Genomic DNA, 22,246 nt, shown 5'->3' with positions numbered 1-22,246 from the left:
ACATATAAAAGGAATGAATTTATACGTTATACCTTACCACAAAGTGTAATACTTGTCCATTTCCCCCATTTAGTTCTTGGATGAAATTTCATCTACTGAAACTAAAGAATCAAGTGGTACAAGTGAACCTGTGCACCTGAAAGAAGGGTAATTTAATGAAATCAAACATGAAAGTTGTATTTCAGTATAGGCTTTAAGTAAGTACAAAGAATGTGGGTCTTGGAGTGAGGAGATCTGAGTCTCTGTGTTGTAACTTCTGAAGGGAGATTGGTCAGGTTAGTCACCTTCGCTGTCTCTACAGACCTTATGTCAGAGCGACATGGTTCTCCACAGTTTCTGAGGTGGTTCATAGTTTGGATGAGATTATGGGGGTATTGTGATGCTGTGGCAAAATAGCACAATGCAGTCATAAGATAGATTGTTATTATTGTAAGTGAAGGGTAGAAATTACTCATTTGTCCCTTTTGTGTTCTGTGTAGTACAATTACGTTTTTTTAATTAAAGACTTTATTCCTTTAGTATGCCCAAAATAAATGCAAGAATCAGAGCTGGCAAAGTCATTTTTATATCTGCAATAAAATTGTATACAACGTTCATATCATTTAAAATAAACAATTCTTTCTTTGGATTAGATTATTAAATATTTTTTGTTTATGTCTGTTGTTTTGACAGTGAGATGTATAAAAGAGCTCAGGGAAGAACTCGGATTGGAAAAAAGAATTTCAAGAAACGGTGGTTTTGCTTGACCAGCAGAGAGCTCACCTACCACAAACAGCCAGGTAGTTGTGTTTGCGCTTTATTACCAATTGGTCACCCCCTAACCCTAAGGGCAGATCTCCTTTTCACCTCTCAGTGTTACTCAAGTGAGTCTTTCATAGCTTACGTTTCTTAGAATGAAATCTTTAACAATGATACCATGTAACTTACAGGGTTTCCTCACATACACATTGGTATTACTAAAATTGGTGTTCCTTTAATGTGCTTTGTTTTCTAAAAATCCCTGGTATGTTTCTGCTGTAAAAATCAATATATAAGGAGCTGCAGTTAAACCCTTAGAACTTGGCAGTTTCTTCAATTCACATAGGCAAATTACAATTCAATACCTAATAAATGAGAATATTTTTATGGTTTTCTGGAAATTCTCAGTCAGAAATTTTTATAATCATACCCTAGTATCTCAATTATATGTCAGATTCATTAGACACTGTTGGCCAAGCTAGTACCAAAATGGAAGAGTTAATAGTTTGCCCATCCTGAGAAGACTCCAGTCTTCATGGATGGGCTATGGATTTGGGTTTAGAAAGCCTTCTTCCTGCACAGTTAGTTAAGAGTCTAAGTTTATTCCTCAATGACCTGAAAATATACTTAGGTTTATTCATTTGGTTTAAAGCATATACAGACGATGACTAGCTTCTCAGGATAGTGAGAAGAGTTTAGAATCGAGATTAGAAGTCATGTAAGTAGAATTCCTTCCAAAAGGATGAGGAGCCACAGATGTTCACCTTTCTGAAAAGGTCACGTAAAGCCGAGAATCATTTAGAAATAAGAAAAGAATGCATGCATATCCTAGAGATTGCTGTATGCCTTTATCAATCTTTTGATGGTGAGCTAGATTCGAATCAAATAAGACATAATGAGTCAGTTTTCAGGTTTCTCCAAAGTAAATCCAGAAGTTAGGTGCTTGAAGAGTAATCCAAGTATGAATCCTTGTAGACTTTGAGAAAAGTGACTGTAATGTGTTTCATCTGTCTTGCTCCCATAGAAGTCACCTTTATATATGTAGGCATGGCTTCCCTCTTCCCGTTTTTTAAAGCCCTTGCTTGATTCTCAGATAAACAGTAAATCTCTCTTGGTAGAGACCTCTTACTTTATTTTACCTAATATGCAAGTAATTCATAATTACAGCATGGAAAATTGACGTTTCTGCCAAACTAATGAAAACAAAATGCTTAATAATAACCCCGCAGCCACAAAAATTGGTGTGCAAAGACTGTTGTTCAGTATGTTTTGCAGAGGAAATGGAAGAGTGTTCTGTAGATTTTGAACAGTGGAAGAAAAAATTTTTGTTGGAAATTTTTGTAATTCAAGAACCTACATATGGCCAAATAGATTAGCCATATACAAAACAACTAAATGCATTACATTTTGTGGAACCAGGATTTTTTTTTTAATAAAATATACATTTTCAGATCACTAAAGATGAGTAGGCTATGTATTTGCCTTTCTAGACTTAAGCTGAGCTCATTTTGAACGTTTTACAAATTATAACTTATTGAATAGTATAAATGTGCTCACCTATGTGTAATATAGGTATTGTTTACATTTACATCAATACTATATTTAAATAAAATTTAAGGAAAACCAATTTTCTATGTATGAGAGGTTGTTTCCCCCTCATTTAGTTTGTTGTGAACCAATATTCTAAAATCTGTCATTTCTATACTTCCTTTAAGAATTAATTGATAATGATGAGCCCGTTTTTTCAGCAAGTTGCACATTGCATAGATGTGAAATTTTGCACAGGATTTCATGGAGTTTGTAGTCCCAAATGTTCAAAATGTCCATTCACGGTTCAAAATGTCTGTGCAGGGATTTAGAACAGAGTAAGTTCTATGGAATTTTTAGACACATTACAAGCTACATTATTTCTATGTTGGGTTGACATAGGAGGTTGAAATTATTTACCAAAGCCATCTGTGCTTTTTGTTTTAACTTTTTTCCAAAATGTATTACATGCTTCGCTGCCTTCTAAAAAAAAGAGTTCCTTGAACGTAAGTTACCGTTTCTAGATGACTTGGGGCTATGATGATATTATTGTAACATGATATCCTGATTTAGCAATGTTTTCAGAGATACTGAAGGGTGTGTGCAGCTGTTTACTCCTCAGCTGAATGCCTTGAACTGCTCTGCTTTTTGTGTTCCTGTGTTTGCTTTATACAGTTTCTGTTTTATATGATGAGGCTGTCACCTTAAATTCTTTGTCCTGTCACTGAACCGTGATCTATCACTGCTCTCATTTCCACCAACCTCACCTCTTTTTTTTTTTTAAAATGCTGATTTACCGCTGTGAGGATCTGTGAGGATCCAGATATAGGGGTTTGATAAAAAGCATGCAGTGAATTAAAAGGATTTTAGTGAAGGTGTTGGGACTTTTCCATAAATAAAATACATGGGCTTTGCATGCTCCAAGTAGCTTTTGTTGCTTTTTGTTTCCTGATTGATTTTTAGATAGAGTGTCCGAAACAGAGTGCCTCCACGACTCAAACTTGCCGAGTCTTTCATTCTGTCTTCCAGCTACATGATAATATTCTATGTAATTATACTATTTAGAATCAAATAATGTTGTCTATACTCAACTTAGTGTAAAAGGAATTCATGTAAATGTCCTAATTTTAGGGGTTTTCTCTAATATATTAACTTTTCTTATGACTGTTTAGATCATTGTAAACAAACAATAGTAAGAAACTAATCACCAATACAGTGAAATTAATGTTTGGCAAATAAATAACACTCAGCTGTCGATCATGATAACCTTGACAATTTTTTATGGGTCTGTGTAAATATGATTATATATCTTTACAAGTATATTGTAGTACTGCCATCCTCTAGATCATTGATGTTACAACATCTCATGGATTTCATCCATGGATTTCGTATTTTACATTCTGCATAAATGGATTCCCCGAACTGTCGCTTACAGTTCATGTAGATTAAGCTCTTTTGTAACCACACTTTTACATATGTTATACCTAGAAATCCTTTTCTTCATTAGTTGTATACTTTGTTGTTCTTTAAGCCTCAGATCAAACATCAGCTCTTTATGAAAGTCATGTAAGCCTCAGTTTACATGAGGCTTTTGTTTGTTTAACCACCTTAGAGTAATGTTTGGCATGCTATATGATTGATACTTCTCTCTCCTAAAACCTTTAAGATCTTCAGTGGTAATGACTATGTTACTGCTAGTGACATAAGGGCAATTAGTGAATGTTCTTCAAATACTAAGTGTTTTAGATAGTTCTGTTAATTTTTTCCAGAGCCACTGTTCCAGGTTTTTAGGATTTCCACAAAACACACTTCTAATACATTACCAATAAATCCATTTTTAAAATTTTATTCCATATAATTTCTACAAAAATTGTATGTTGTGCATATCTGTGTGTAAAGTAGATCTCCCGAAAGTAAACAATTCACACAATATCCAGTTATATCAGATGTTCCAGGTTGTATAATAAATCAGCAATACAGAAGAAACTTAAACATAGATGATTCATTTAGGTTGTTCATATTTTCACACAGGGCTCTGTATAATTTTCCTCAGTAAAAACAATGGCAACAACAAAAAAAACCTGGCACTGATTCAGTCAGGTGGTTTTTGTTTGTGCTTTCATTTCTCAATGTATTTTATCAAACCTGTGCACTTCTCTCTGGAGAAGGTAGCAGTGATCAGAATGTACTAAAATCCTTTTCCTCTTGGGTTTTATAATGTAGAAGTGATGAATACTTCAAAATAGATATATATGTGTATGTATACATAAACACATATATGTAAATATACACATATATACACAATGTATAGATGAGAAAAGCAAGCAAAGAAGGGGGATAGGAAATGATGGACTCAGTGAGGGCAGTTAGAATACTAAAAATTCAAGCAGAGAAGGCTCACTGAAAAAGTGACATTTGAATAAAGACCTGAAGATAGTGAGGACATGAACTATGTGGACATTTGAGAAGAGTTAACAGCTTTCAAAGCCCTGAAAAAGAAGTTTGATAGGAATGTTCAAGAGACAAGAGAAAATATTTGTGACTCGTAAGAGTGAGAAAGGGAGTGAGAGTTAAGAAACTAGGATCAGAAGGATAATGGAGCCACACAAGACCCAGAGAAGCTGCACAGATTGGCAGCCTGTAGCCACAGGCAGTCACAACGCTGTCCTCAGACACGGGTACCCACCTTGTCCAGAGATTCCAGTTCAGTGCTGTTCCCACATGGCCCTCCAGCAGAGATGAATAACCCGAACCCATGATACTGCCTGGCTGAGTATACTACATCCATATGGTCTTACCAGAGCAGTCCTACCCCCAAAACACCCATCAAAAACTGATGCACTCTCCCACTTCTGCTGACATACCAGTTAAGCATCACTTACGTAGGCCCAACAGAGAAGCAACCCTTCAGCCCCCAGAAATCCCATGGAAACTAATGAGCACCCCATACCCACTGCCTTTCACAGCGTCCCCAGAGCCACCAGTAAATGTGCCCTGCCTAAAGCAGCTAAATCCCACAGGTGATGCATTTTCATTAATCCTGCAACCTAGCCCACTGAGATACCATCACAGTTTGCCACATGTTGACTACAGGTGAAGTTGCTACATGACTTGAACTAACATACCCACCACATACCCACCTGGAACCAAAAGCAACAGAATATTGAGATACCACCCTAGGACACAAGACCGGAGAAAACCTTTCACAACAAAAAAGCTGGCACACAAAAGTGGTAGTTTTTGCAAACAGAGACAAAGAGGAACACCATATAATAATAAAGTAATTCAACAAGAGAAAATGCATAACACAGATAAATGCACACTCAGTTATGTGACGCAGCCTGTTACATGAAGCAAATGTTATTAGATTTCAAAGGAGAGAGAAACTCCAGTGCACTCATCCGTGAGGGCTTTATCACTCACTGAAAAAATATCATCTAGTCGGAAAATTAAGGAGGAAGCAGGTGTAAAGCCTAGAGGTGGACAGCCACGTCTCATCAGCAGAGTGTCCAGGTTCAATTGCTGCTTCAGGCTCCAGATTCAGCCTCATCTACAAAGTTAAACTATACTGTGGACCAAAATCAACTTAATCGATATCTACATACCATTTAATCCAACAACTTATACACTTTGCTCTTTAGCACATTGTAATGTTCTCTGGAATAGACCATATGTTATAAAATAACTGAATTTGAAAATATCAGAGCTTTTATCTTATGGAATAAAAGCATAAACAAAAGGAACTTCCAAGAATGAAAATGCCCTTAAATGAGAAGTGAGTCAGTGAAGAAATTAAAAATTTAAAAATGTCTTGAAGAAAGTGAAAATGGACACAATATATAAAAACTCACAGAATATTGGGGGGGAAAGTTGTAAGAAAGTCCATACCAGTAAGTGCTACATGGGAATAAAAAAAATTTTTTATTTCCAAACAGCCTAAGTGAGGCAACTTGAAGGAACTAGAAAACCAAGAACAAGCCAAACCCAAAATGATTAGAAAGAGTGAAAACAAAGATACAGTAAGGCTCAATAAAATAAAAGGCAGAACTATAAAGGGTCAATGAAATGAAGAGTTGACTCCCTGGAAAAAAGAAACATTACATCTCGTGGTAGTGTTGCCAATGGGGGAGGGGAAACCTGATTAAATAAAATCAAAGATAATAAGGAAACCTTATAACTGATACTACGGAAATATAAGGGGCCATTACAGACTACGGTGAATAAATATGTACCAACAAATTGATTGAGTTCTGAGCTCCTGGCTTCGGCCTTGCCCAGCCCCAGCCGTTGCAGACCTTTGTTCTGTCTCTTCCAGATGAAATATTTCTTTTAAATTAGGGAGTTGTCAGCTCTGTCCCTAGCAGAGTTTGAAATTTTACTTAGAGATATTTAGTCATCAATCCCAAAATGTCATTGAAGTTTCAAAAGTGTGACAGCTCAGGAATTAAGAAGGTCCTAAGGGCCCGGCGTGATAGCATAATGGTTAAGGTCCTCACCTTGAATGTGCTGGATCCCATATGGGCGCCGGCTTTAATCCCGGCAGCTCCACTTCCCATCTAGATCCCTGCTTGTAGCCTTGGAACGCAGACGAGGACGGCCCAAAGCCTTAGGACCCTGAACCTGCATGGGAGACCTGGAAAGAAGTTCCTGGCTCCTGGCTTCGGATTGGCACAGCACCAGCCATTGTGGCCACTTTGGGAGTAAATCATCGGAGAGAAGATCTTCCCTCTGTCTCTCCTCTTCTCTGTACATCTGCCTTTCAAATAAAATAAATCTTAAAAAAAAAATCCTTATCTTAAAAAAAAAAAAAAGAAGGTCCTAAGTTTTAGGAATATACAGAATGGGCCTAGTATTGTGGCACACCAGAGTCAGCTGCTGCCAGCAATGTCAGCATCCTGTACGAGTCCCAGGTTCTCAACTTCTGGTCCTTTTGCATGCTAACATACCTGGAAAAGCAGTGGATACTGTCCCAGTTAGACCCCCCAGATGGAACTCTAGTCACTTGTTTAGCTTTGCCCAGCCCCATGGTTATAGCCACTGGAGGAGTGAATTAGCAGGTAGAAAATGTATAATATTCCCCTTTATATAAGCCTGAAATTGTAAAACACTATATATAACCAATATTTTTTTAAAATGGGAACTATGATGCATAATCAAGAGAAAAGGCAATCCATGCAGACTCCCAGGTGGGCTACATAATTAACAGACATGAAATGTAAACCCATCATTAAAATATTTATTATGACTTTCTCCTTATACTTAACAAACAATATCAAATGGAAATTTGAGAACTGGAAAAGCGTAATATTCTAGATGAAAATTAACAATGGATTTGGAGATGTCTTAGTGAAATTGAGAACCAATCAAGGAAATTGATCAACCTAAGTACCCAGAAAACATTGGAAAAATAATGAATGGAAACTCAGTGAATTCTGGAACAGTAACAAGCAAGCTAACAAATGTATGGCTAGTATTTCAGAAGGATGATAGAAAAAGAATGGGGAAGAGATGTTGAAGAAAGAGATAGATCTTAAAAGCCAGAAAAATCCAAGAATACAGAGGGAATGACACATGTTTAACAAACCAAAGACCACCATTACAAGCAGTCTTGACTATAGAAAATGCTAGGGCCTGTCGCGAGGGCTTAATGCCGAAATACTTAGCTTGCATGCACCAGGATCCCATATGTGCACCAGTCGGTGTCCCAGTGGCCCTGCTTCCCATCCAGCTCCCCGCCTGCTACCTGGGAAAGCAGTCGAGGACGGCGCCAAAGCCTTGGGACCCCGCACCTGTGTGGGAGACGCCAAAGAAGCTCATGGCTCCTAGATTTGCAACGGCTGGCTCCGGCCGTCGCGGCCACTTGGGCAGTTAACAAGTGTATGAAAAATCTTTGTCTTTCCTTCTCTCTATAGATCTGACTTTCTAACAAACATAGATACATCTTAAAAAAACTCACTTAGATCTCATTAAAAATCGAAACTTTGGGAACTGAAGCAGGCACAGCAGTGATGTTGTCACTCTCCGTGCACATCCTGTATTGCAGTCCTTGCTCTCTGCTCCCAGTACAGCGTCCTGCTCATGTGCACTCTGAGAAGCAGTGGGTGACAGCTCCACTGTGGAGCCGCTGTTACAAAAAACCCACATTGAGCTCTGAGCCTGTGGCTGGCCTGGCCCACCTCTGATGATCGCGGCTGTTTAGAGGAGTAAAACAAAAGATGGAAGAGTTGTATTTCTTTGCCTTTCAAATGAGAATGACTTCATCCAGTAGAATGCAACACTGGCTAAAGTTGGCTGATAATTTTCAAGAAGTTGTTCATGTTTTTTGACCTATAAGATGCATTTTACCTAACTGGGGAAGTTTCTATCCATTTTTCCTTCCAGATTTCCGATTATGTTGATAGTTGATATTGTCTCACAGATCTGAGACACAGCCTGTTCTTCATTATACCCTGCTACTCTGTTCTTCAAAATAGGAATTTCTATTTAATGTCACTGCTAATCCTATGATCTCTAGTCTACTGTTGAGTTGTTGGGAATTGTTTGATTTTCCATACTGTTTGGTATACACCAGAATCCCGCTTTTTACCATTTCCATTTTTAGCTTTAGATATTCACTGAGACATTAGCCTGTTTCTCTTGAGCATTTGAGGCCTACTCAGTTGACCAATTTTTTTTCTTAGGTGATTGCCATGTCTGTCTTACAGTTAAAAACCGTAGTTGTCAGTTTTTGGATTCTGTTTTCTCAAGGATGGTCTACACAAAGAGTCTCAGAGTATATGTGTGTAAGACTGGGTAGTTACGGATGCCTGTTCAGGAGCCACACCTCCCAGGCCTACTTCTTTGGGAGAGTTGTATAGTTTAGTAATTAGAAGTCTCCAGGTTTTCGATTTTTGCTTCACTCTTTGGAAAGTTCCTTCCTTATGCGTATACTTCAGCAGTAAGCCAGGGATCTGGAAATTTTCTTATTGGGGCCTTCAATAGCTCTGTGTGCCCAGTCTCATCACTAAACTGAATCTGTAACCTGTCCCCAGCACTAATGCAATTAAGGAAGATGGGGCGAGCCCTAGGTAAGAAAGCCATCTTCAGCTGTGCAGTTTTTCATGAGTAAACTGTCCCAGGTTACTCTGCTGCCTGTTGTTTCCCAGATCCCTGAAGCCATTATTTCCAGTAATTCTCTCAGTTTTATACTTCATTTCTGTAACAATGAGTCACTCACTATTTTTGTATTATCAAAAAGTTATTATTATTTTATTTTAGTTGTGTCCTTTAGGTTTCATATGTAAATAGACTTCTATTTTTGTTGGATTGTTTTAAAAGTTAAGACATAATTAACACTCCATAAACTCTACCCTTTTAAAGTGTATAGTTTATTGGTTTTCATTGTATGGTCAGAGGAGTTCTACATCTCTGATTCAGCACATTGAAAATGTAGTTAGGACTAGGATGATCATCTATATAGAATATGTAGAGTTTCTTTGTTATTCTTTAAACACTACACTAACAGTTATTTCAGGTGATAAGTTATAACATAACTAAATAAATTATAAGTAACCAAGAGGTGATTTAAAGTATAGAAGATGATTTTTTAAAAGATTTATTTATTTTTATTGTAAAGTCAGATGTAAGGAGATGAGGAAAGACAGAGAGGAAGATCTTCTCTCCGATGATTCAATCCCCAAGTGACCACAATGTCTGGAGCTGAGCCAATTTAAAGTCAGGAGCCTGGAGGTTCATCTCGCTCTCCCACATGGGTGCAGGGTCCCAAGGCTTTGGGCTGTCCTCAACTGCTTTCCGAGGTCACAAGCAGGGAGCTGGATGAGAAGTGGGGCTGCTGGGATTAGAACCTGTGCCCATATGGGATCCCAGTATGTTCAAGGCAAAGACTTTAGCCACTATGCTACCATGCTGGGCCCGCTATATAAGATGATTTTAAAAGACAATGTGTATATTTTATGTGCAAATACTTATACCATTGTTTAGAAGAGACTTGAGCATCTGAAGATTTTCGCTTTCATGAGTTCCTGAACCCAAGGAACAACTAAATTCACAAAGTTGTGTAATAATTCTGAAAAGAGGCCCTCTAACAGTTACTTTCTTCATTCTCCAAGACCCTGGCAACCACTGAGTGGATCTGCTTACTCTGGTAGATTCACATAAAAGGAATTAGATACTGTAATCCTTTCCTTTTCACACTATTGGCTATCAAGTTAACCCTAAGAACAGTATGGCAGTGTATGTGCCTGAAAGCAGTGTGTTTTCTCTGCCTATGTTGCATTTTGATTTGTTCAGAAATCAATAAATACATGGACCCGATGCGATGGCACAGTGGCTAAATCCTCGCCTTGCATGCACCAGGATTCCATATGGGCGCTGGTTCGTGTCCCAGCTGCTCCACTTCCCATCCAGCTCCCTACCTGTGACTTGGAAAAGCAGTGGAGGACAACCCAAAGCTTGGGACCCTGCCACCCATGTGGGAGACCTGAAGGAAGCTCTTGGCTCCTGGTTTCAGATCAGCTCAGCTCTGGCTGTTGCGGCCACTTGGGGAGTGAACCATGGAAGGAAGATCTTCCTCTGTATAAATCTGCCTTTCCAATAAAAATAAATAAGTCTTTTAAAAAAAATCAATAAATACAGCAATTTTAGGAAATATGCATGCTTTTCATTTAATACATCTGAAGGTAGAAACCCTCAAATTTTTAAGAATTCTGTCACTGAAATCTGTGATACCCAAAGACAAGTCCTCCCTTCACTGCACTCCTAATTTCCTGCGCTACATGTGTGTCTCATTTCAAGTGCCAATTTTCCTCATGTTTTTGATGATTTTCTTTTGATGATTTACTCGTCCTTTTGTTTTACACACCTGCATGAGTGTTGAGTAGCTTGCCATGAGTTATTATGAGAGAGGATCAAGACGGGTTACTGAGGGGAAAGTGCTGCTGTTTGTTTACTGGGTGAGCGCTCTGCTTCCTTCCTCTTGTCAGCAGCTTCCTGTGAGGCTGCACTGCCGTGTCCCCTCTGAGTCCTTGCTGCTTCCAAGTGTAGGTGTAAGCCTCTGTTGAGTGTTCCTTAACTGAAACCAGTAAGTAGGGAGAGTCTGTTCCAGCTACAGCGCACACTGGTTAATCCTAAGACATTTCAGAGGACGTCTCCCCACCCTCCAGCTGTGTGTGTTCACTGGCTCTGGCTTGAAGCTATGCTCTAACCACTCCCACTTCTGCAGATGTCCTATCCTCCCTGTGGCTGTGGCTTCCTGCCCCACACCTGCTGTCCTAACTGTGATTTTGTCTGCTTTCAGAGGACTGCCAGTCATCTTCTTATACAATTCCATGATTTATATTGGTTGATTTCAAATAGCAATGCCTCAGAAAAGTTTTTCCTAACCAGACAATTTAAGTAGCTTCCAGTTGCTTTACATCACCCCAGTTTATTTTCACTGGAGCTTTCATCTCTAATATTTACCCGTCTTTAACCAATCTTTCAAGAACTAATACAAACTTCTGTGTTCTTTTTGTTATTATATGATAATATGATGGTGCCTGGACTAGCAGACATCCACTGTAGGATAATTGAATTAAATATGTTTTATCTTTTTAAGACGTATATATACACACATACATAGCACAACTACTTTGCTTATATAAATTTTAGATCTACATAAGGGAATAGGATTAGCAAATATTCTGTTAACCTCTCTAAGACAGAAAGACTTTATTAACCAAACACTTCTCCCTGCCATAAAAGTACATTAATTTATTAGTATAAAATATGTTATTTTACCTCTATTTTCTATACTTCAGTCTGCATATCATTATAACAAATCTTGGGAGCACTGGGCGAGTTCAGAGCAATGCTTTGATTTTCTAAGAATAGAATTATAAAATGACCGCAAGTCAGAATTCTGTTTGCCTGTTGGTGTCTGTGGCTGAGATACATCTGTCCTAGATGGACTGCATTGCATTGTATTCTCCTGTCGAGTTAATTTGGAACCTCCTTTATCAAGCTCAGATTCCCAAGTTATTAGGGTCAAGGATTCATTCTACCAAATGAATGTTTGTTCCCTGTATCTCAGAGTAAATTTTCCAGCTTTAGTTAACTAATCAATATACAGTAGTTTTACATTTGCTTAAAAACATTGTGAGGGTCAATCAAAATATTCGTTAAATATTTGGTTAGAAAAATAAGAATGGATTTATGTCGTCATATTCACTGCTTATGTAATTTCCAGGAAAGAAAATTTCAACAAGTTTTTAAGTAGACTTGTATTGCCAAGTATATTCATTTTTCAGTCCCCGTTCAGTTATTGTAACAAAATTTGGTAGCATTCCAATTTGTACATAGAGAATAAATGTGGCCCCATAATTTCCCCTTGAAAACATTTAATATGAATGAAAAAAGTCACCGTAGAGAAATCAAAAATCATGTTGTTCATGAGACAAAAATACTTTTATGAAAGTCATGTCTAAATCCCCTTTGGGTTGCATTTCGTTCTGCCATCAAGAAGAAAAACTTTATAGGGAACCTCTCACCTTTAAAATTTTGATGAAAATTGTTTTAATTTTGTCCTACTTCTGTTACTTAGGCAAAGATGCTATTTACACAATTCCAGTAAAAAACATTCTTGCTGTGGAAAAATTGGAAGAGAGTTCTTTTAACAAGAAAAACGTAAGTCATATTTAAATAGTTTTAAATTGTATGTATACCTTAGAAAATTTACAGGGAGTTTTATTTTTTACTGTTAATCATTAATTGATAACTTGAATGCTGTCCTAAAATTGTCCATATTGATGTCTCATGCAGTCTGCCTGTGAATAAGTTACAGGTGCTTTTCTCAGTGTTTCTGTTTGATTAAACTTCCCTGTTGGCCATCCAAGGGTCTGAGTGTCATAATCCCAGCCGAACCTCCTAGCTAGTGAGTGGGCTCCCAGACACTCCAGTCCACACAGGTGATTTCCTTGCTCCTCAGGGTTCCCCTGTTGCTTTGCCTTCACTCATTCTTTTTCTTCTGTTGGAAACTTGGCACTCCTTCTTGCATTAGAGTCTGTTCCTTTGGGCTCAGGTGATTCCTCAAAGTTACAAAATGTGTTGTACTGCTTGGTGAATTGCAGACTGCTTGCTTGAAAAGTAACATTTCTAACTGTCATCTAATCAGACTAGTTAGATTTTTTTTTTTTTTTTTAATATTCTGCTTTGTACTGTGTGTTGGTTTTTAAATTCTATCACTAACTTTATTTTAATTACCTATGAAGATGTTCCAAGTAATACATACGGAGAAGCCACTGTACGTCCAGGCGAATAATTGTGTAGAAGCTAATGAATGGATAGATGTCCTCTGCAGGGTGAGCCGGTGCAATCAGAACAGGCTCAGTTCTTTTCATCCTTCTGCTTTTCTAAATGGAAACTGGTTGTGCTGCCAAGAAACCAGTGAAAACACTCCTGGCTGCAAGCCATGTACTGCGTAAGTTTCCTTCTGATTGCAAAAGCCATGTTTTGAAGTACATTTCCATGTAGTTAAATGGGAGATTATTTTACCAGGCAAAAGAAGTATCAACACACTGCAGCACAGAGGAATGTGGGAGGCATTATGCTGAATTATGGGAGCTGGACATAAAAGCCACACATTATATGAGAACAGATATAAAGTATCTGGAAAAGTGTGTTCATAAAGACAACATTGATTCGTCGTTGTCAAGGGAGGAATGTGGAATGCTGAGAATCTCAATAGTGGTTGCAAAAATTCTACATACACATATACACACACACACCAGTGTTAGAAGCCTCAACAAGACAGCAAGAAAAAATAGCACTTGATTTCTGTGTCCTGCTGTATGGAACAGCCATGCAGCTCTGTAGACTTACAGAGTCAGATCTTGCCGTTGTAATGAAGCATAGGTTGGGAGAACTGTGTTAACTATAACCCCCCTCCTTATGATTAGAGTCTCAGAACAGCCAAGCTCCTCTTGACCCCATTTTTTAAAGAATGTTCATGAAACTAACTTTCTGTAGTTCAAATTTTGTTTTTAGTTTCAAATATTGAAAGCCTTTAGCATATTAATGAAGTAAAACTTTCCCACTGTCTTTACCATAGAGGTATCCCTGCAGACATCCAAATAGATATTGATGAAGACAGAGAAATAGAAAGAATTTATTCACTCTTTACTCTCAGTTTACTGAAGCTGCAGAAGATGGAAGGTAATTTCACTATTATCTTTATATAACCTTGGTCTTTTATTTTCAATTTCTGAAGTGTTGCTTTGGCAGCATTCATAGAAGTCAAGAATGCTGGGTTTTTTGAACACCGAAATGAAAGTTGAAATATCATGAAGTAAGAGTACAATCTTTATGTGTGATCTTAATCAAATGTCTGCATTTTAGACATCTATGCACTACCAAGGGAAGTTTCCCTAGCTAGAAACCTTTAAGTTCTTAGGGTACAAATTGTGTTTATGGGAGTAAGTGGTCTAATCCCAGATTTCTGCTGTTTCTTGTAGAGGCCTGCGGAACAATAGCAGTCTACCAGGGACCACAGAAAGAGCCTGATGATTATTCTAACTTTGTAATTGAAGATTCTGTAACAACCTTTAAGACGATTCAGCAAATAAAAAGCATCATAGAGAAGCTGGATGAACCTCATGAAAAGTATAGAAAGAAAAGATCAAGTAGTGCAAAGTACGGTAGCAAGTAAGTATTGGAGCTGCTCTGAACAGTTTATGACCACTTTCCTGCCCTGTCTTCTCAGCTGACCCCCAGACCCTTCTGTGTGCCTTTATTTGTCAAGTTTTTATCCTGTGAAACTTTTATCAGATGTTTGAACTCAGAGAACTTTGGTCTGTTTTGATTTCATGATCGTTAGATCATGTTAGTACTGTACTGTACCTACTTTCATCTTCAATTGCCATTCCTTCCTTAAATACTAACCCTAATAAGCCTTTCTATCTCTTACACTACCTGACACAATTTCTTTTTTTTTTTTAAGCTTATATATTTTTAAAGGTATGAAAGTGCTGGAAGTATTTTATTGTTGATTTTGTGGACCTATCTCAGATATTTGAGGCTTCAAAATGTCACTAAAGTAATGATTTTTGTGTTTATTTAAGACCCAGAGAAAGATCTTTCAACCTCCTGTTCATTTTCCAAATTCCTGCAGTAGCAGGGCATGGCCAAGTTGAGACAGGAGCCAGGAATTCACTCAGGATGTCTCATGTGGATGGCAGGGGTACAGCCACTTGAACCATGGCCTACTGCCTCCTAGGATGCACATGAGCAGGAAGCTGGAGTCAGAAGCAGAGCGGGGCCTCAGTTCCAGGCATTCTGTTACAGAGTGCAGGCAGACCAAGCAGTGTCTGAAATACAGGGCCAAGCTCTACTGTATTACCGTTTTTAAAAAGAATTTTATTCATTTCAGAAGCAGAATTACAAAGAAAGAGGTCTGCCATTCACTGAGTGTACTTCCTAAATAGTGCAACAACCCAGCTGGGCCAGACCAGAGCCAGGAGCCTCTTCTAAGTCTCCCACATAGGTATAAGCCCCAAGCACCTTGGCCATCTTCCACTGCTTTCCTAGGCACATTAATGGGAAAATAGATTGAAGTGGAACAGCCAGGACTGCAATCAGCAGCCTAACTCACTATGCTTCAGCACTGGCCCCTACATTATCTTTTAATTCTGTTTTTTTACCTTTTGGACTTACCCTCATAGTTGAGTGTTAAGTAAATAAATACCAGCACAGCTAACATTTTATTGGAAACTTACTCTTTCTGGCCACTATACCTAGCACTTCATATCATATCAATTACTTTTAGTGACAATGATATGGCCTAAATAAGTGTTTTAGTCTCTTAAATTTAGTCCCAATGCTATACTTGATAATTGAATGGCTCAGACTCTCTGCCACCCAGCCATCATCAGTGAGATGATTGGTCTTCCTCAAACTCATCTCCACGTGGTCACAGATGAGCCTCAGTAGCTCATGGCCCCACATTTGTAGACCATAATGTCCAGGGGCAGAAAAGGCATTTCCCCACTTAGGACAAAGAAACCACCCTGAAACAGGGCTGCTCAACACCAGAACAGATTGGGACTCTGTACAAGATAGGCACGGAGCTTCTTGACCCACTAATAATGGCCTCAGCACAGACATGCATTGTTCCCACAGCTAGAGGCTTGGCCATGCACACAGCTGGTTAGCAAGGACTCTGGATCATAGCCCCAATACTTTGAATAGTCTTTGAAGATCATATCCATTAATTTTATGAATAAAAATCACTTAAACAAGTATAATGTTTTGCTAAATAGAAAGCTCTCTATTTTAGAAAAATGATACTGTAATTCTGTCTTTTCTGCATTGCAATAATTGGTTCTCTTCCAAGAGTAGTAATCCAGTTTTTTGGCACACTGGGAAGTTTCCATGTGCGTTCTTAGCCAGTGCTTGATTATCTTACTAACACCCCTCCCCATACCTGTGCATACTCTACCTTTCCCAGCTTCTGTCTTTCTGGTAAAAAAAAAAAAAAAAAAAAAATGCCAGCATCCCATGTGAGCACTGGCTTGTGTCCCAGCTACTCTCTGCTGATAGTGTGGAAAAAGCCGAGGAAGATGGGTCAAGTCTTGGACACACCTGTTCCCAAATAAGAAGTTCTTGACTTCAGACTGGCCCAGCCCTATCTATTGTGGCCACCTGGGGAGAACCAACAGAAGAATCTCTGTGTTTTGTGTTTTTCCTCCTCTGGAACTCTTTGAAAATTAAAAAAATTTTTTTAAATCCACTTAAAAAAATACCAGGGCCAGTGTGGTAGCAAAGCAGATTACACCTTTCCTATGGCACCAGCAGCTCATATGGGTGTCAATTTGAGTCCTCATTGCTCCATTTCTGATCCACTTCCCCGCTAATGACCTGGGGAAGCAGCAGCAGATGCTGGCTCAGATCTTTGGGCCTTCTTATGGGAGACCCATAAGAAGCTCCTGGCACCTGGCTTCAGAGCAGCCCAACTTTGGCCATTGCAGCCATTTAGGGAATGAACTAGCAGGTGAAAGTGCTCTATTTCCTCTTCTAAGTCTGCCTTTCCAGTTAAAAAAAGTAATTATTATTGTTTTAAAGTGCTATCATTGGGGCTGGCACTGTGGGTAAAGCCACCACCTGTAACTCCAGCATCTCCTGTGGCATTGATTTGAGTCCTGCTCCCTGATAATGGCCTTGGAAAAGCAAGTGGAAGATGACCCACGTCCTTGGGCCTCTGTACCCACATGGGAGACCCAGATAAAACTCCCGGCTTCAGCGTGGCCCAGTCCTGGCTGTTGCAGTCATCTGGGGAGTGAACAACAGCAATGTTTTAGATTTAAAAAAGGGTCCAGTGTGATAGCATAATGGTTAAGGTCCTTGCCTTAAATGCGCCAGGATCCCATATGGGCGCCGGCTCTAATCTCGGCAGCTCCACTTCCCATCCAGCTCCCTGCTTGTGGCCTGGGAAAGCAGAAGAGGATGGCCCAAAGCCTTGGGACCCTGCACCTGCATGGGAGACCTGGAAAGAAGTTCCTGGCTCCTGGCTTTGGATTGGCGCAGCACCAGCCATTGCGGCCACTTTGGGAGTGAATCATTGGACAGAAGGTCCTCCTCTCTGTCTTTCCCTCCTCTTCTCCTCCTCTCTGTATATCTGAATTTGCAATAAAATAAATAAATCTTTAAAAAAAAAAAAAAAGAAAGAAAGTTAAAAAAAAAAGCCAACATTGAAAAGCCAACATTGGAGCCAGAGTTCTTAGTAGAGCTCCTATACGGCACCAGCTCAGGTCCTGGCTGCTCCACTTCCAGTCTAGCTCCCTGATAATGGCCTGGGCAAAGGACCTAAGATGGCCCAAGCTTAGGCACTGGTGGGAGACCTAATTATGCTCCTGGCTTCAGACTGTTGCAGCCCTGTCCATTGTAGCCACCAGGAAAGTGAACCAGCCGATCAAAAATCTCGCTTTCCTTGCCCCGTCTCTAACTTTTCTAGGAAGTCTTAAAAAATGTCAATACTTTTGCACTAATCTTCAATTATTTTCCCTGTAATCAGAATGTGTTTTATTTTCTTCCCAACTATGGGTCTAGGATAGCTCCTAAAATTTAGTAAGTGATCAGTAAATAGTTTTGAGCTAGTAAAACAAGGCTTGGCATGAGATACTATCCAAAGAAAAATTACAAATGGTTAACGGATTCCGTTATGCATTGTTTTGTTTTAAACAAAGTTTCAGCTTTTAAGAAATTTTTGCTTGTTTTTCTAGGGAAAATCCTATTGTTGGGAAAACATCTTAAAGTTTGGCCAATTGATTCAGAAGAACTGGAAAATACTATTTTTCTTGGAATTTCTCATATTTTGTTCATAGTATTTAAGAACATTGTCACCTGCATTCATGTTGTATTTAATATTTAAATGAATTTACCTTTGGAGAAACCTGATATTGATGTATTACTAGAGAATTTGAAACCCAAGTCCCTTCCTATCTTCTGTGTCCAAACCCCATGTTTCTGCAACTTTTCAATGGAATGACTCTTTCTAAAGGAGAATCCTTAAAAAAAGCTTTGTAACAATGGGAGACCTCTTCCATAGCAAGAAACCATCAGCTCTGTACAACTTGTTTTCACTACCATCAGTGCCTGCTCTGTACTGCCAACATTGTGTTTTACTAGAAGATCTCAAAACCATGCCAATCCAGAGCTTTCCATTTAATTCATCTATACTCTCGCTCTTTAAAAAGGGAAAAGAAAATTCCCTTTGGTTCATCAGTCATCACATCAGGTAACATTAGCATCAGCAACAGCAACTGTGGAAAACTGCCAAAGCATCCTTGAAAGGAGGCAGATCCTTTATCTATTTAAAGATGCAGACAGAACTCAGATCGGAAGTGTCAGGGAATCTGTACCACTGTGTGCATCTTGTTTACATTTGGGATGAGTGATGGCAGATGGATTAAAAAGAGACCACTAAGATTTTATATTTTTTCCCCTGTTGTTTTAAATATCAGGTACTCAACTTCTTCATTAGAAAGTTCAGATTAGTGTGACTTCTAAGGACACATCTTTTGATAAAGAGGGGAAAATGAATAGTGAAAGACAGTGGTGGAAGAATCACTTGGCTTCACTGGCTGTTTCATGTTCCAATAAGGGCCACCCGAGGCTGCCCTTCTAATGGCAGGGTGTGATCTGACTCAAGAACAGTCACTCGGCGCACTTTAATAATCTGGACTGCCCCAGATTATGCTTCAGATGCTCCTTGGTATCTGATGTTTATGATCAGTTGAATGATCAGTGTTTGAGTCTAGAAATAATGTTATCCTGAAAATGTTTATATTTCATTGCTGTTTCCTTATTGCCTGCTAGCCAAATGGATTTGGACAAGACACTGTTTGAATCCTATTTTTACCTAATGATTTATTTTTGCCCAAAAACCATGCCTGTAAATAAGCCGTCGAAGCAAGTTGCCATCTTAAAGTTAAGAGGGGATCTATTTTGCTTCATCAGTATTAAAGACCATGGTACTCTCGTCTTTGTAAATTGCAAACATTTTCTGAATGTGGTACTTTGAAACTTTGAGTATTTAGATGTTTCTTTTTAAACTGTGACTTATTAATGTAAGTCTAGCTCATAGTACATTTTTTGTTTCCCTCAGCATAAGCTATATTTCAAGATACACTTTGCCAATTTTATTGGTAACTGTTTTTAAATTGCATTGTTTTTAGGTAATACACACAAAGTTGTTCCATTACTGTCATTTCTCTAAATGTGAAAAAAGGTCAATTGGTTCTATTTAAGAATCATTACTAGTCTGCATTATGGTAGATTATTACTCCTGGCCAGAAGACAATTTTGGAAGTCCTTTAAATTTTATTAACTTTTAGATCTCATAAACTATATTGCTTTATACTATACAGGAGTTTAGCCATTTGCTGAATCTTTCACACTTTTGTTCAGATAGAATTCTTTAAGATCCTCTGAAATGTCTACCTGTAGATGCTACGTGTACCTGTTCTGACTTTGTAGTGGCTCTTTAGTCCTTTGTGTTTAAGATGAGAAACATTTTAACATTTCTAACATCACATCTTCAGTTGTGTTTGTTTTCTAAAGACCACAGCATAATCCAAGGAACCCAGCTGTGTGAAGGGGCCAGCTGTCTAGTTTTTCCTCACATGACACTTCTAGTAACAACCAGTTTCGTTTGAATTAACCATCCTAAAAATAGCAAAAGGTTGTGAGAAATTCATTTTTCTTGCAAGTCTTTTGAATGAAGAGACCCTGGCAGGACCCTCCGGTAACCAAGGTAACCAAGGGCTTTTCTTCCCAGGTCCTCCTTCTGACGCTGCTCCTGAGGACTCTGGTTTACTGCTCCCTGATGTTGTCCAGCAGTTGACAGTGTACATGACAGGGCACTGCTCCCTCCAATCCTGAGAGCCCAAGAAGGAAAAGATAGAGGGAAACTCCTTGTCGTAAATGGCAGTTCTGGTTCCAGTTGACCATTTCCATAAATTGAAGTTGTGCTAATCTGTTGCTGATCTTGTTTTAGTTTAGTTCCAGTTTTTAATATTCATTTTTTAAAAGATTATAGGCAGTAGCAAACGTTTCTATTACCAGAATATAATTTATCAAATTGAACTACTTTATTTGCCAACAAAATACTGTTTTATCGTGTGGTAATGACTAAATGTCAAAGCAAAGGTCTTTCTATTACATAAAAAGTGACACAAATCCATCTCTTACAGGAAAGGCTCATTCATGCCACGTCTTGAAATACAATGTTTTTTAAAGTGAAAGCACCTTTAATTTGTTCTAACGGTACATTCTGTAAAGACAAAAACCCCTATAGCATTTTAGGTGTCCTTACAGTATGTGAAAAGTACAAGACTCATTCTAGAGTTATATACCAATCTTAATTGATATTATCTGCTTCCATTTTATTAGCTTGAAAATTAATATGTTGCTGGTAAATATTGGTTTTTACATTGTCCAGATTAAAGATGTAAGTTATAAAACCTTAATGTAGTGAAGTTGTGTAACCATGTTGTATTGTTGAGAATGTGTTTTTATTTAAATTTTATTTTCTTATCAAGAGTATTATAAAAAAATAAACTTTTGTAACTGTCACATGAAAATAACTCAAATAAATTACAAGAAGCCTGTCTGTTCCTGTGAGACCTTGTTTTCTTATTGATTTAGGAATGTCTTTTATAAAATTATTCTTTCTTGACTACTTGAAAGAGAATGGAAGTAAGAAATCTTAAAACAGTGGTGATGATGCAATGGGATAGCAAACTAATTCTCTGCTGCTGCAGTACTACATCCTAAATGAGCACCAGCTCTGTCCTGGCTGCTCTACTGCTGATCCAGCTCCCTGCTTGTGGCCTGGGAAGGGAGCAGAGGACGGCTCAAATCCCTGAACCTGCTGCACCCACGTGGAACACAGAGGAATATCCTGACCTTGGGTCAGCTCAGCTCTGACCATGGTGGCCATTTTGGGAGTGAACTAGCAGATAAAAAACTTTTGTCTCTGTAAAATCTGCCTTAACAAAACAAAAATCTTTCAATTTAAAAAAAAGAACAAGAAATCTAGAAATGGCTTAACATTCTTTTGTTCTTGTTGTTCTTAAAAGGCCAGCCCCTGTCTTTTTTTGGCAGTGGGTCAGGGCAGAGTTACAGAATTCACCTGCTGGTTCACTCCATAAATGGCCACAATGGTCAGAACTGGGCCAGACTAGAGCCAGGAGCCTGGAAGTTCATCCAGGTTACCCACATTGTTGGTGGGGTCCCAAACCAATGGAGTCATCTTGTGTTTCCCAGGTGCGTTAGCAAGCAGCTGGATCAGAAGTGGAGCAACCAAGAAGTGAACTCATACGGGATGCTGACATGACAGTACAGTGTGCCATGTTGCCAGCTCTTCTACCAAGTTATCGTTTACTGTGTTCTTGTTTCTTCGTTCGTTCAGTAGACTTAGTTTCAAGAGTTGAACAGTCAGACACTGTGC

The 22,246-nt window shown here is 38.7% G+C and overlaps 1 protein-coding gene across 8 annotated transcripts in view; it reads left to right on the top strand.

The window, feature by feature from the left end:
• RASA2 (RAS p21 protein activator 2) overlaps positions 1–21,404 on the top strand; it is a 109,755-nt gene extending 88,351 nt beyond the window's left edge. For 4 of the 8 annotated variants that reach the window (XM_041004055.1, XM_041004070.1, XM_041004022.1 and 1 more), the window contains exons 18-24: positions 74–147; positions 673–782; positions 12,845–12,927; positions 13,512–13,720; positions 14,351–14,454; positions 14,754–14,943; positions 18,516–21,404. In XM_041004055.1, coding sequence (XP_040859989.1) covers positions 74–147; positions 673–782; positions 12,845–12,927; positions 13,512–13,720; positions 14,351–14,454; positions 14,754–14,943; positions 18,516–18,546 — 801 coding nt within the window. In that variant the 3' untranslated portion in view covers positions 18,547–21,404. Of the gene's footprint in view, positions 1–73; positions 148–672; positions 783–2,759; positions 2,772–12,844; positions 12,928–13,511; positions 13,721–14,350; positions 14,455–14,753; positions 14,944–18,515 lie in introns of all 8 variants that reach the window. The other 4 variants (XM_041004062.1, XM_041004030.1, XM_041004047.1 and 1 more) reach the window with 3 other exon arrangements.
• Positions 21,405–22,246: the final 842 nt, after the last annotated feature.

Source organism: Ochotona curzoniae, unplaced genomic scaffold (assembly GCF_017591425.1).
Source record: "Ochotona curzoniae isolate NIBS_2020 unplaced genomic scaffold, NIBS_Ocur_1.0 contig_1302, whole genome shotgun sequence".
Classification (NCBI taxonomy): Eukaryota; Metazoa; Chordata; class Mammalia; order Lagomorpha; family Ochotonidae; genus Ochotona; species Ochotona curzoniae.
This window is presented reverse-complemented; position numbering and strand designations above follow the sequence as displayed.